Source organism: Engystomops pustulosus, chromosome 4, assembly GCF_040894005.1.
Source record: "Engystomops pustulosus chromosome 4, aEngPut4.maternal, whole genome shotgun sequence".
Taxonomy (NCBI): Eukaryota; Metazoa; Chordata; class Amphibia; order Anura; family Leptodactylidae; genus Engystomops; species Engystomops pustulosus.
Genome location: NC_092414.1, coordinates 226664173 through 226678640, shown reverse-complemented (window position 1 = coordinate 226678640; position 14468 = coordinate 226664173). Strand labels below are relative to the sequence as shown.

General features: G+C 52.9%; 1 protein-coding gene across 1 annotated transcript in view; it reads right to left on the bottom strand.

Moving 5' to 3' along the window:
• The window catches only part of LOC140128407 (asialoglycoprotein receptor 1-like), a 40511-nt gene extending 38876 nt beyond the window's left edge, over positions 1–1635 (bottom strand). Inside the window, exons 1-2 of the mRNA XM_072150109.1 lie at positions 1618–1635; positions 284–359 (exon numbers count right to left, since the gene is read on the bottom strand). Of these exons, the coding sequence (XP_072006210.1) occupies positions 284–356 (73 nt within the window). The 5' untranslated portion in view covers positions 357–359; positions 1618–1635. The remainder of the gene's footprint in view (positions 1–283; positions 360–1617) is intronic.
• Between the last annotated feature and the right edge of the window lie 12833 nt (positions 1636–14468).

The following is a 14468-nucleotide window of genomic DNA, read 5'->3' as shown; positions in this document are numbered from 1 at the left end:
CCATCAGCTGAGGTCTACACTACTACCACCACGTCTCCAGTCCTCCAGCAGCTGAGGTCTTCATAACCACCACACGTCTCCAGTCCTCCAGCAGCTGAAGTCTATCACCATCACCACATGTCTCAAATCCTTTAGTAGCTAAGATCTACAATTCTACCTGCTCCATGACTTGTCTCCAGTCCTCCATCTACATAAACACCACACGTCTCCAGTCCTCCATCAGCTGAGGTCTACATTACTTCCACCTCTAACACATGTCTCATTATCCCTCAATTTCTTTTACCTTTTCCAAACTTTTTGTGAGTAAAGTGCTCATTGTTCTCGAAATCTTGAAAGTCATGAAATGTGTCATCCATGTCCTGTGCCAGAAAAAAAGAACATACTGTTGTTGTTAAGCCCATGCCATAACTGTCTAGTTGGGACGAGTCTGGTGACCAGTTGGGACGAGTCTGGTGACCAGTTGGGACGAGTCTGGTGACCAGTTGGGACGAGTCTGGTGGCCAGTTGGGACGGGTCTGGTGGCCAGTTGGGACGGGTCTGGTGGCCAGTTGGGACGGGTCTGGTGGCCAGTTGGGACGGGTCTGGTGACTAGTTGGGACGAGTCTGGTGTAGTGGACATAGTGGAGTTCTGTCCAGGAAGGAACAAGACTGGTGGTTTGTGACTGACACAGAATGGGTTGTTGAACCCAATTGAACTTAGTGAGCAGGTTATGATGGCTGCACTTAATAAGATTAGGAGTGACGTAGCTTTAGTTTACTGGTTGGGTCAGTTCCTGGCAATCATTTGGGATGGCTGTTGGTTGGAAAGGTTAGCTGCATTTGACAGACTTGGAGAACAGTGAGTACATTGAGGTTAGAATAAGTGTCGGACTATACCACTGGAGTATCGGAGGATCCTCTAGTGTGCCTGGGCTCTGACTTAATACAGAAGCCATAGATAGAGCAGTAGAAAACCTAATTTGCTAGGAATCCCAGTCCAACACTTTCTGGGGTTACTTGCAGTTCTCAGATGATGGTAGATTGGGCCAACTGAAGTGGTAAAGGATGGTAGTTGACTATATTGATGAAGTTATTAAGTTATAGATTGCTGTAGTTGGATTGAAGTGTTGGAGCAGGTTACCTTGGAGGTCAGGGCTGGTGGTGGTTGGATAAGATAAAAACTGAAGCTACCACATTTAACTGGACTCATTGCCACATTAATAAACCCAACATGCTAGCTCACCAGGCTGCAGTCCCCCCACTCTCTTCTCACCAGGCAGCAGTCCCCCCTCTCTTCTCACCGGGCAGCAGTCCCCCCTCTCTTCTCACCGGGCAGCAGTCCCCCCTCTCTTCTCACCGGGCAGCAGTCCCCCCTCTCTTCTCACCGGGCAGCAGTCCCCCTTCTCTTCTCACCGGGCAGCAGTCCCCCCTCTCTTCTCACCGGGCAGCAGTCCCCCCTCTCTTCTCACCGGGCAGCAGTCCCCCCTCTCTTCTCACCGGGCAGCAACCCCCTTTCGTCTCACCGGGCAGCAGTCCCCCCTTTCGTCTCATTGGACAGCAGTCCCCCCCCTCTCGTCTCACCGTGCAGCAGTCCCCCTTCTCTTCTCACCAGGCAGCAGTTCCCCCCTCTCTTCTCACCGTGCAGCAGTCCCCCCTCTCGTCTCACTGGGCAGCAGTCCCCCCTTTCGTCTCACCGTGCAGCAGTCCCCCCTCTCTTCTCACCAGGCAGCAGGTGCTCTTCTTCCTCTACTTCGGCAGAAGATATAAAGCAGATGACCACAGGATCATAGAAAGCTGAGGTTATTATATATGAAATATTGGCTTATTGCCAAATATTTTAACTAAATGGGAACTTGGCATTTTTGGAATTATGAAGAATTATGGTTTGTATTTTGCCACTAAATTCCTTCGAAAACCTATTTTGACAGGAAAGAGGAAGGGGCTTGGGAGGGAAAGGGGTTGTATTCTGAAGAAATTCACAATGTGCAGTCACTTGCAAAACAGAAGAATTGTCCTTTACCTCTCTGACTGTAACGTGCAAATTATCATCCATGAGGATATGATAGAGATATTAAATGACCGCTGGATGACTTGTAATGTCCGGCACTGGACACTATCCGAGACAGCAGGGCTCCTAATGGCAAAAATAAAGACTGGTTCTTACTAGCTCTGCTTTCCTCATCACTTAGTTTGGGCCATAAAGAGCCTTCAGGCAGCGGGCATCAAGCAATTTTCCCCCATACTACTAACCCCACAGCAGGCGCCCTCTCCTCTTGCCGGGCAGCAGTCCTTCGCCCTCTAACTGGCCGGGCACCAGTCCTTCGCCCTCTAGCTGGCCGGGCAGCAGTCCTTCGCCCTCTAGCTGGCCGGGCAGCAGTCCTTCGCCCTCTAGCTGGCCGGGCAGCAGTCCTTCGCCCTCTATCTGGCCGGGCAGCAGTCCTTCGCCCTCTAGCTGGCCGGGCAGCAGTCCTTCGCCCTCTATCTGGCCGGGCAGCAGTCCTTCGCCCTCTAGCTGGCCGGGCAGCAGTCCTTCGCCCTCTCCTCTATCTTCCCGGGCAGCAGTCCCTCGCCCTCTATCTGGCCGAGCAGCAGTTCTTCGCCCTCTATCTGGCCGAGCAGCAGTCCTTCGCCCTCTATCTGGCAGAGCAGCAGTCCTTCGCCCTCTAGCTGGCCGGGCAGCAGTCCTTCGCCCTCTCCTCTATCTTCCCGGGCAGCAGTCCTTCGCCCTCTATCTGGCAGAGCAGCAGTCCTTCGCCCTCTATCTGGCAGAGCAGCAGTCCTTCGCCCTCTAGCTGGCCGAGCAGCAGTCCTACGCCCTCTCCGCTATCTTCCCGGGCAGCAGTCCTTCGCCCTCTATCTGGCCGTGCAGCAGTCCATCGCCCTCTATCTGGCCGGGCAGCAGTCCATCGCCCTCTATCTGGCCGAGCAGCAGACCTTCGCCCTCTATCTGGCCGGGCTGCAGTCCATCACCCTCTATCTGGCTGAGCAGCAGTCCTTCGCCCTGTATCTGGCCGAGCAGCAGTCCTTCGCCCTGTATCTGGCCGAGCAGCAGTCCTTCGCCCTCTATCTGGCCGGGCTGCAGTCCTTCGCCCTGTATCTGGCCGAGCAGCAGTCCTTCGCCCTCTAGCTGGCCAAGCAGCCGTCCTTCGCCGTCTATCTGGCCGGGCTGCAGTCCTTCGCCCTCTATCTGGCCGAGCAGCAGACCTTCGCCGTCTATCTGGCCGGGCTGCAGTCCTTCGCCCTCTATCTGGCCAAGCAGCAGTCCTTCGCCCTCTATCTGGCCAAGCAGCAGTCCTTCGCCCTCTATCTGGCCGAGCAGCAGACCTTCGCCGTCTATCTGGCCGGGCTGCAGTCCTTCGCCCTCTATCTGGCCAAGCAGCAGTCCTTCGCCCTCTATCTGGCCAAGCAGCAGTCCTTCGCCCTCTATCTGGCCGGGCAGCAGACCTTTGCCCTCTATCTGTCTAGGCTGCAGTCCTTCGCCCTCTATCTGGCCAAGCAGCAGTCCTTCGCCCTCTATCTGGCCAAGCAGCAGTCCTTCGCCCTCTATCTGGCCGGGCAGCAGACCTTCGCCGTCTATCTGGCCGGGCTGCAGTCCTTCGCCCTCTAGCTGGCAGTGCAGCAGTCCTTCACCCTCTATCTGGCCAAGCAGCAGTCCTTCGCCCTCTATCTGTCTAGGCTGCAGATGAATCCTTCTCCAAGAAACAGACCTTTCATAACAGTAAAGAGGGTCCAGGGGCAAAGGGAAGATGAGGAGCTAAAATAAATGACTGTGGGCAGAGATTTTCTTCTCAATGAACCAGAACTCCATTTTATGCTTTTAGTTTACATAGGAAGTTCATATTCTGATGCTACTGCAGTAGGTGGAGGAGGTCTTTGAAATGTGTGACTGCGGGGACTAATTTACCCCATTACCACCTGGCGGGCAAGCAACCTCACATTACCAAGTAAAAACACAGCATTTTGGGAAATTGTGGGGCGGTCACAGCTTTATTTAAAACAATTTAACATTAATAACTTTATAAACATTTTTACCTTTGCCCTTTAAACCCGAAACCTTCTTTAGCCCTTCCTGTGCAGCTCGCCTGAATGCTCAAGCATGAGGCGTCGAGCTGCCCCTTCTTCCCGAGGGCAAGGTCCTGACCCGCCAACTGTGACACAACAGGAATGTCGCAGAATTCTGAAGACCCTGGACCTTCCCCTGATTTATATGTGAGCAGAGATGAAGCAGGTAAGTTACACCATGGCTCTGGGGTAAGTGCTCGGTGTGTCTGGGCCCCCGTGCAGCCTCAGGACCTACACTGGTTCCAGCACTCTGTGGGGTATGTGCTCCGTGAAGCCTCAGGACCTGCACTGGTTCCAGCACTCTGTGAGGTATGTCCTCCGTGTGTCCGGGCCCCGTGCAGCCTCAGGACCTGCATTGGTTCCAGCAATCTGTGGTGTATGTGCTCCGTGTGTTCGGGCCCCGTGCAGCCTCAGGACCTGCATTGGTTCCAGCAATCTGTGGTGTATGTGCTCCGTGTGTCTGGTCCCAGTGCAGCCTCAGGACCTGCACTGGTTCCAGCACTCTGTGGTGTATGTGCTCCGTGTGTCCGGGCCCCCTGCACTGGTTCCAGCACTCTGTGGTGTATGTGCTCCGTGTGTCCGGGCCCCGTGCAGCCTCAGGACCTGCATTGGTTCCAGCAATCTGTGGTGTATGTGCTCCGTGTGTCCGGGCCCCGTGCAGCCTCAGGACCTGCACTGGTTCCAGCACTCTGTGGTGTATGTGCTCCGTGTGTCCGGGCCCCGTGCAGCCTCAGGACCTGCACTGGTTCCAGCACTCTGTGGTGTATGTGCTCCGTGTGTCCGGGCCCCCATGTAGCCGCAGGACCTGCACTGGTTCCAGCACTCTGTGGTGTATGTGCTCCGTGTGTCCGGGCCCCGTGCAGCCTCAGGACCTGCACTGGTTCCAGCGCTCTGTGGTGTATGTGCTCCGTGTGTCCGGGCCCCCATGTAGCCGCAGGACCTGCACTGGTTCCAGCACTCTGTGGTGTATGTGCTCCGTGTGTCCGGGCCCCCATGTAGCCGCAGGACCTGCACTGGTTCCAGCACTCTGTGGTGTATGTGCTCCGTGTGTCCGGGCCCCGTGCAGCCTCAGGACCTGCACTGGTTCCAGCACTCTGTGGTGTATGTGCTCCGTGTGTCCGGGCCCCCATGTAGCCGCAGGACCTGCACTGGTTCCAGCACTCTGTGGTGTATGTGCTCCGTGTGTCCGGGCCCCGTGCAGCCTCAGGACCTGCACTGGTTCCAGCGCTCTGTGGTGTATGTGCTCCGTGTGTCCGGGCCCCCATGTAGCCGCAGGACCTGCACTGGTTCCAGCACTCTGTGGTGTATGTGCTCCGTGTGTCCGGGCCCCCATGTAGCCGCAGGACCTGCACTGGTTCCAGCACTCTGTGGTGTATGTGCTCCGTGTGTCCGGGCCCCGTGCAGCCTCAGGACCTGCACTGGTTCCAGCACTCTGTGGTGTATGTGCTCCGTGTGTCCGGGCCCCCATGTAGCCGCAGGACCTGCACTGGTTCCAGCACTCTGTGGTGTATGTGCTCCGTGGGTCCGGGCCCCGTGCAGCCTCAGGACCTGCACTGGTTCCAGCGCTCTGTGGTGTATGTGCTCCGTGTGTCCGGGCCCCGTGCAGCCTCAGGACCTGCACTGGTTCCAGCGCTCTGTGGTGTATGTGCTCCGTGTGTCCGGGCCCCGTGCAGCCTCAGGACCTGCACTGGTTCCAGCACTCTGTGGTGGATGCTGACTCTTGCACTTCTGGATAACCTCCCACTTCCTCATTGCTGGCTTCATCCTCTCTGACTCTGGTTTTGTTTGTCTGCTCGATTTCCCCTGACGGCTCAAATAAGAATGCACTCTCTGACCCGGAGCCGGATTGGCCCCTTAAATACCACATACCCCAAATATAAATAACCACACAGAAACCATTGCTTCACCATTCTCCATTGTGGGGTGACTCGGGGTCGGCCACAGCTTTATTGAAACCATTGATAATTTAACCATTTCTTTGTTTGAATATATACACACTTTTAACCATTCCACTTTACCATAACACCAGATAACACCCTGTATGCCGCCATATGTAAGGGCATGTAGGGCAGTGTTACCCCCCTGTATGCCGCCATATGTAAGGGCATGTAGGGCAGTGTTACCCCTAAAAAACCACCACGGAGGAGGTCATGTATCCACAACTACATAACCCTCCGACCCCCAGCCAACCAAAAACCACACCATCTCCATTCCAACCTGGTGTCCAACAGATGGACGCCAACAGGTAACAGCAAACAATCCCTGGTGTCCTCCAGCTGATGTGATACCACTCTTCCTCTGGCGACACCCTGGTATTGTCACATCCACTATTGCTGCATCTATTGCTGCCCCGTACCATCCTGCCGCAGGATTATGTCCCACCACGCCAACTCGGGGTAGCAGAAGAAAGACGGGAATCGCTCCAGGTCGGGCTGGATTAGTGTAATCTGTCGCCTAAGGCGAATGTAGCAGATGACGACGCCCCTTAAATGACGACCACTGAATAATGGCCGATTATCGTAACCTCTAGCTGTTTTTTGCAAGCCGTGCAGGACCCGGAGACCTCACCCACAGATGTTGGATGAGAAAACCTGAAAAAGATAATTCGCGTTTTCCCGACGTGTTACCCGAATATTTCCGATTTGCGCCGCTTGTACATGAATTGCCCCGGGTTTTTGACGCACGCGATCGGATTGTGGCGCATCGGGGCCGGCATGCGCGCGACAGAAATCGGGGGGCGTGGCCGAACGAAAACCCGACGTATTCGGAAAAACCGCCGCATTTAAAAATCGAAAATGTGTCGCTTGGGGAGCGCTCACCTTCACCTTCTATGGGATGGTGCATTCCGGGGCGTTAAGATTATTTTCGGCGCTGCAGCGCCACCTGGTGGACGGTGGAGGAACTACCATCTTAAATCCCAGCCGGACCCGAATCCTGTGCAGAGAACGCGCCGCTGGATCGCGAATGGGCCGGGTAAGTAAATGTGCCCCAATGCGTTAGCAAAGAAGCAAAATTAAAGTAATATAACCTGCAAAACAAGTAGAACGCCAGCCCCCGATACATGGCCCCCGATACATGGCCCCCGATACATGGCCCCCGATACATGGCCCCCCAGCCACAGCACCCTATACACAGGCCCCTATCCATCCATCCCCTGAAACTAAAAGACCTTACGCACTAGTTGTATGTGCAGCGCCAATTCTAAGTGAATGAACTACATTCCTAAGAAGGAGCCCGAACTTCACTAAAACCTTCATAAAACAGCGGCAAATTGTAAACAGCAAAACTAAGTCCTACGCACCCGAACCTCAAAATACAAGGAAACCTCAATTACATGACAAGTCTCACCCAAAATGCCATAAGGCCACCCCAATACCCTTATCCAGTAACTTGACACAATGACATCCACATAAAGCCAGGGCCAGAGACAGCCATCAGCCCCTACAACACATGTGTCCACCCATTGTGGACATGGAGCCCCTACTAGCAACCCCCCCCCCCCCCCATCGTCATAACACGACATACAGCAACCAGAAGGCCCAAGACTGACCACGCTGCAAAAGTAACTCAAACACGCACAACCAGGACGACGAGACAGCGCAAGGCAGTAACTGCTTCCCCCTCTCCCAGGCAAAACATGGTCCCTGAAATAAATCTCCAATACGACTGAACTAGGATTCAGCTGAAGAGGGGACAACCTAAACCCAGTGAGGGAAACTAAAGAAAAATAGGAATTAGTCCTCAGCGGTAAATCGGTTTCCATAAGTCCCCCATGACGGCCCCTGGAGGTTCCTTCCCCTTCTTCTGTAGGGACAGGAAATTGAGAGTATTAAAAGGCCCCACCCACAACCCCCCACCAGTGTTACCAATAACTACACCGTATAGGATCCAACTCCATTTTATTTAGTATGTTATATTCATATACACAGGTAATAACATAAACTTCTTATACAAGTGGGAGGGAATAAACAGGGCCGTCATGGTGGACATGGAAACCGAATTACCAGTGAGGACTAATTACCATATCCATATCGTCCCCCATGACGGCCCCCTGGAGACATACCAAATTATCCCCAGTTAGGGAGGGACCACAGCCTGAAGCACCGAAGGCCAGATCTCTGGAAGCTAGGATGCTCAGTCTATTGTGCCTTACAAATGTGATATTTGAGCTCCATGTGGCAGCTTTGCAGATTTCTTCAATAGATGCCCCCCCCCTCTCAGCTCAAGATGTAGACAAGGATTGGACGCTTCAAGATAATTAATCACCGTACGCCTTACACCCAAAAGATGCCACTTCTCCTCCGTGGGACTTTTTGGATGATGACAAAACGTTGGTAAAATATCTTGATTCCTATGGAAATTAGAGACAACCTTAGGCAAAAAATTCCTGTCAAGCTTAAGTGTGATCCTATCCTCAGATACAGACAGATAGGGCTCACAGATACAAGGCTTGTAACTCGCTTAGCCTTCCAGCCGAGGTGATGGCTATTAGGAAAGCGGTCAAGAAACGCGTGTAGCTGGAGTCAAAGGTTCAAAGGGGCTCGTAGTTAGGGCATCCAAGACTAAAGATGGATCCCACTGAGGAGATGACTCCCTCATAGTAGGACGTAAGCTCGTACAGGCCTGGAAAACCCTTTTTCCCCACCTGTGTTCTGCTGGCGCTGGCCTGGACTTTCAAGGTGCTGGGTCGTAGCCTTTTATAAACCCGTCCTGCAGAACATCAAGGATCTGACAGATATTAGGAGAATCCTGGTTAGGGGCATCCATTGACCAAGATATTTTAAGATATACGGCATGAGTTACCGGCTTCCTACTACTTTTTAAGGTTTTATTCCCTTATACGATAGTCCTTTTGCTTTCAGGATCCAGACTGATAATTTTTGAAACCCCGGGTTCTGATGCAGGACTGGTCCCTGATGCAGAAGGTCCGGCCTCTCGGGAAGAATGAATGGAAGGTCCACTGCTAACTTCTGTAGAATTGGAAACCAACTCTTCTTCGGCCAGAAGGATGTGACCAGGATAAGACTGGCTGGACTGACCAATAACTGCTACAGCACCTCATCAACAGGATTGGAGGAAAAGCATGTCACGGGTGCTCCCGCGATCGCTGTCTCGGATCGCGGGCGCACCCGTGTTCCTGCTGCTGCCCCCGGTCCCGGGTCCCGCTCACCTTCCCTGGCTCCCACGATGTCCTCCCTGGCTCCCGCAGCTCGGCGCGCGCGTCCCCGTCACCTAGGGCGCACGCGCGCCGTCACTCTTAGATTCAAAGGGCCAGCGCGCCAATAATTGGCGCTGGCCTGTTATAAGTTTCTTCCCCTTCCTGTGACCCTTGCCGGATCTTTGTGCCTCATAGCCTTAGAGAAAGCTTCCAAGCGAGTATTCCTGCGTTCCTGTGTTTTCCTGCGTTCCTGTGTATTCCTACGTTCCTGTGTGTCTCCGCTCCCAAGTCCTGTGTTTCCCGTGTTCCTCCGTGTTGCTGTGTTCCTGTGCCTGTGTTCCCGTCCCCTTCTGCCTGGACCTCCTGTTGCTGACCCCGGACTTGAACCTGACGTTGCATCTCTGCCGCCTGCCCTGACCCTGTGCCTGGACCTGTCTACGAGATTGTCATCCGCTAAGGTACCTCGACCTCGGCTGCCACCGTGGGCTAGTCACACCTGGGAACGACCTAGTGGTATCCTACCGCAGCAAGTCCAACCCGCTTTGCGGCGGGCTCTGGTGAATACCAGGTGCCGCTAGGCTCCGGTTCCGGGTGTTGGCTAGTTACATCTCCCGCGGTGGTCCAGAGGATCCACTGATCCTGACAAAGCATATCCCAGATCTTGTCTCCAGATCTGTGAGAACGCATCCAGCCCCATGCATCCAGAACCTCTCGTGGATTCAGAGAGTAGAATTTTTCCACCTTGCAGTTCTTCCTTGAGGCAAATAAATCAATGGCGGGTAGCCCCCATCTTAAAATGATCTCCTGGAAGACCTCCTGGTTCAGAATCCACTCGTGTGGGAGGATCTGAGATCTGCTGAGATAATCTGCCACCACATTCTCTGAGCCCTTCAGATGGATGACTGAAATCGAGCGTACATTTTCTTCTGCCCATAAGAATATCTTCCGAGATATCCTTAGCAGCTCCCTGGATCCGGTTCCGCCCTGTCTTTTTAGTAGTAGTATTGTCTGACATGACTTTCACATGATGCCCCTCAGATCGTTGGTACAGGCTTCCGGTGTCCTCAGGACTTCTCTCAATTCTCTTTCGTTTGAAGAGTTTTCCGCCTTCTCCCGGGACCAACATCCCTGAACATATTTTCCTGTCAGGAGAGCTCCCCATCCAGAACTGCCGGCATCCGACTGAATCTGGATCAATAGCCGTTGCACCCATTCTACTCCTTTCTGTAGGATCCTGGGATTCTTCCACCAATTTAATGATATTTTTACTTTTCAGAGGAATTACTAATGGCCGATGCAAGTGATGATGGTTCTGGTCCCAAGTTGAAAGGATCCAGGATTGTAAAGTCCTCGAGTGATTTTGACACCAGGCCACACTCTGGATACATGATGTCATGGTCCCCAGAAGACTCATTGCTGTCCGAAACTACTGGAAATTCCTGATTTTCCCAAGAAGCTTGTCCACCTTCTCCTGTGGAAGATAAGAAGTCTGTGTTACAGAATTCAGTGATAACCCTAGGAATTCTTTTATGTGATTTAACCGTAACCCCAACCCTAAGCCCAACCCTAACCCCCAAACCCTAACCCTAACCCCTACCCTTACCCCAACCCCCTAACCATAACCCTAACCCTTTCCCCAACCCCCTAACCGTAACCCTAACCGTAACCCTAACCCTTACCCCAACCCCCTAACCCTAACCCTAAACCTTACCCCTAACTGTAACCCTAACCCCCAAACCGTAACCCTAACCCCAACCCTTACCCCAACCCCCTAACCGTAACCCTAACCCTTTCCCCAACCCCCTAACTGTAACCCTAACCGTAACCCTAACCCTTACCCCAACCCCCTAACCGTAACCCTAAACCTTACCCCTAACCGTAACCATAACCATAACCCCCTAACCGTAACCCCAACCCCCTAACCATAACCATAACCCCGTAACCGTAACCCCAACCCTTAACCCCTAACCGTAACCCTAACCCCCAACCCTAACTCCCTAACCGTAACCCTAACCCCAACCCTAACTCCTTAACCGTAACCCCAACCCTAAGCCCAACCCTAACCCCCTAACCCCAACCCCCTAACCATAACCCTAACCCCCTAACCGTCACCATAACCCCAACCCTAAACCCCTAACCGTAACCCTAACCCCAACCCTAACTCCCTAACCGTAACCCTAACCCCAACCCTAACCCCCTAAGCGTAACCCTAACCCCAACCCTAACCCTTTCCCCAACCCCCTAACCGTAACCCTAACCCTAACCCCCTAACCGTAACCCTAATCCCAACCCTTACCTCAACCCCCTAACCGAAACTCTAACCCTTACCCCTAACCGTAACCCCAAGCCCCTAACCATAACCCTAACCCCCTAACCATAACCCCCTAACCGTAACCCTAACCCCAACTCTAAACCCCTAACCGTAACCCTAACCCCAACCCTAACTCCCTAACCGTAACCCTAACTCCAACCCTAACACCCTAACCGTAACCCTAACCCCAACCGTAACCCCCTAACCGTAACCCTAACCCCAACCCCCTAATTGTAACCCTAACCCTTTCCCCAACCCCCTAACCCTTACCCCAACCCCCTAACCGTAACTCTAACCCTTACCCCTAACCCTACTAACCCTAACCGTAACCCTAACCGTAACCATATCTTCCGAGATATCCTTAGCAGCTCCCTGGATCCGGTTCCGCCCTGTCTTTTTAGTAGTAGTATTGTCTGACATGACTTTCACATGATGCCCCTCAGATCGTTGATACAGGCTTCCGGTGTCCTCAGGACTTCTCTCAATTCTCTTTCGTTTGAAGAGTTTTCCGCCTTCTCCCGGGACCAACATCCCTGAACATATTCCCTGGCAGGAGAGCTCCCCATCCAGAACTGCCGGCATCCGACTGAATCAATGGCCGTTGCACCCATTCCACTCCTTTCTGTAGGATCCTGGGATTCTTCCACCAATTTAATGATATTTTTACTTTTCAGAGGAATTACTAATGGCCGATGCAAGTGATGATGGTTCTGGTCCCAAGTTGAAAGGATCCAGGATTGTAAAGTCCTCGAGTGATTTTGACACCAGGCCACACTCTGGATACATGATGTCATGGTCCCCAGAAGACTCATCGCTGTCCGAAACTACTGGAAATTCCTGATTTTCCCAAGAAGCTTGTCCACCTTCTCCTGTGGAAGATAAGAGGTCTGTGTTACAGAATTCAGTGATAACCCTAGGAATTCTTTTATGTAGTTTAACCGTAACCCCAACCCTAAGCCCAACCCTAACCCCCAAACCCTAACCCTAACCCCTACCCTTACCCCAACCCCCTAACCATAACCCTAACCCTTTCCCCAACCCCCTAACCGTAACCCTAACCGTAACCCTAACCCTTACCCCAACCCCCTAACCCTAACCCTAAACCTTACCCCTAACTGTAACCCTAACCCCCAAACCGTAACCCTAACCCCAACCCTTACCCCAACCCCCTAACCGTAACCCTAACCCTTTCCCCAACCCCCTAACTGTAACCCTAACCGTAACCCTTACCCCAACCCCCTAACCGTAACCCTAAACCTTACCCCTAACCGTAACCATAACCATAACCCCCTAACCGTAACCCCAACCCCCTAACCCCAACCCCCTAACCATAACCATAACCCAGTAACCGTAACCCCAACCCTTAACCCCTAACCGTAACCCTAACCCCCAACCCTAACTCCCTAACCGTAACCCTAACCCCAACCCTAACTCCTTAACCGTAACCCCAACCCTAAGCCCAACCCTAAGCCCCTAACCCCAACCCCCTAACCATAACCCTAACCCCCTAATCGTCACCATAACTCCAACCCTAAACCCCCCCCCTAACCATAACCCCCTAACCGTAACCCTAACCCCAACTCTAAACCCCTAACCGTAACCCTAACCCCAACCCTAACTCCCTAACCGTAACCCTAACCCCAACCCTAACACCCTAACCGTAACCCTAACCCCAACCGTAACCCCCTAACCGTAACCCTAACCCCAACCCCCTAACCGTAACCCTAACCCTTTCCCCAACCCCCTAACCCTTACCCCAACCCCCTAACCGTAACTCTAACCCTTACCCCTAACCCTACTAACCCTAACCGTAACCCTAACCGTAACCATATCTTCCGAGATATCCTTAGCAGCTCCCTGGATCCGGTTCCGCCCTGTCTTTTTAGTAGTAGTATTGTCTGACATGACTTTCACATGATGCCCCTCAGATCGTTGGTACAGGCTTCCGGTGTCCTCAGGACTTCTCTCAATTCTCTTTCGTTTGAAGAGTTTTCCGCCTTCTCCCGGGACCAACATCCCTGAACATATTCCCTGGCAGGAGAGCTCCCCATCCAGAACTGCCGGCATCCGACTGAATCAATGGCCGTTGCACCCATTCCACTCCTTTCTGTAGGATCCTGGGATTCTTCCACCAATTTAATGATATTTTTACTTTTCAGAGGAATTACTAATGGCCGATGCAAGTGATGATGGTTCTGGTCCCAAGTTGAAAGGATCCAGGATTGTAAAGTCCTCGAGTGATTTTGACACCAGGCCACACTCTGGATACATGATGTCATGGTCCCCAGAAGACTCATCGCTGTCCGAAACTACTGGAAATTCCTGATTTTCCAAAGAAGCTTGTCCACCTTCTCCTGTGGAAGATAAGAAGTCTGTGTTACAGAATTCAGTGATAACCCTAGGAATTCTTTTATGTGATTTAACCGTAACCCCAACCCTAACCCCCAAACCGTAACCCTAACCCCAACCCTTACCCCAACCCCCTAACCATAACCCTAACCCTTTCCCCAACCCCCTAACCGTAACCCTAACCGTAACCCTACCCCAACCCCCTAACCGTAACCCTAAACCTTACCCCCAACCCCAACCCTAACCCCCAAACCGTAACCCTAACCCTAACCCTAGGAATTCTTTTATGTGATTTAACCGTAACCCCAACCCTAACCCCCAAACCGTAACCCTAACCCCAACCCTTACCCCAACCCCCTAACCATAACCCTAACCCTTTCCCCAACCCCCTAACCGTAACCCTAACCGTAACCCTACCCCAACCCCCTAACCCTAAACCTTACCCCTAACTTTAACCCTAACCCCCAAACCGTAACCCTAACCCCAACCCCCTAACCGTAACCCTAACCCTTTCCCCAACCCCCTAACCATAACCCTAACCCTTTCCCCAACCCCCTAACCGTAACCCTAACCGTAACCCTACCCCAACCCCCTAACCCTAAACCTTAC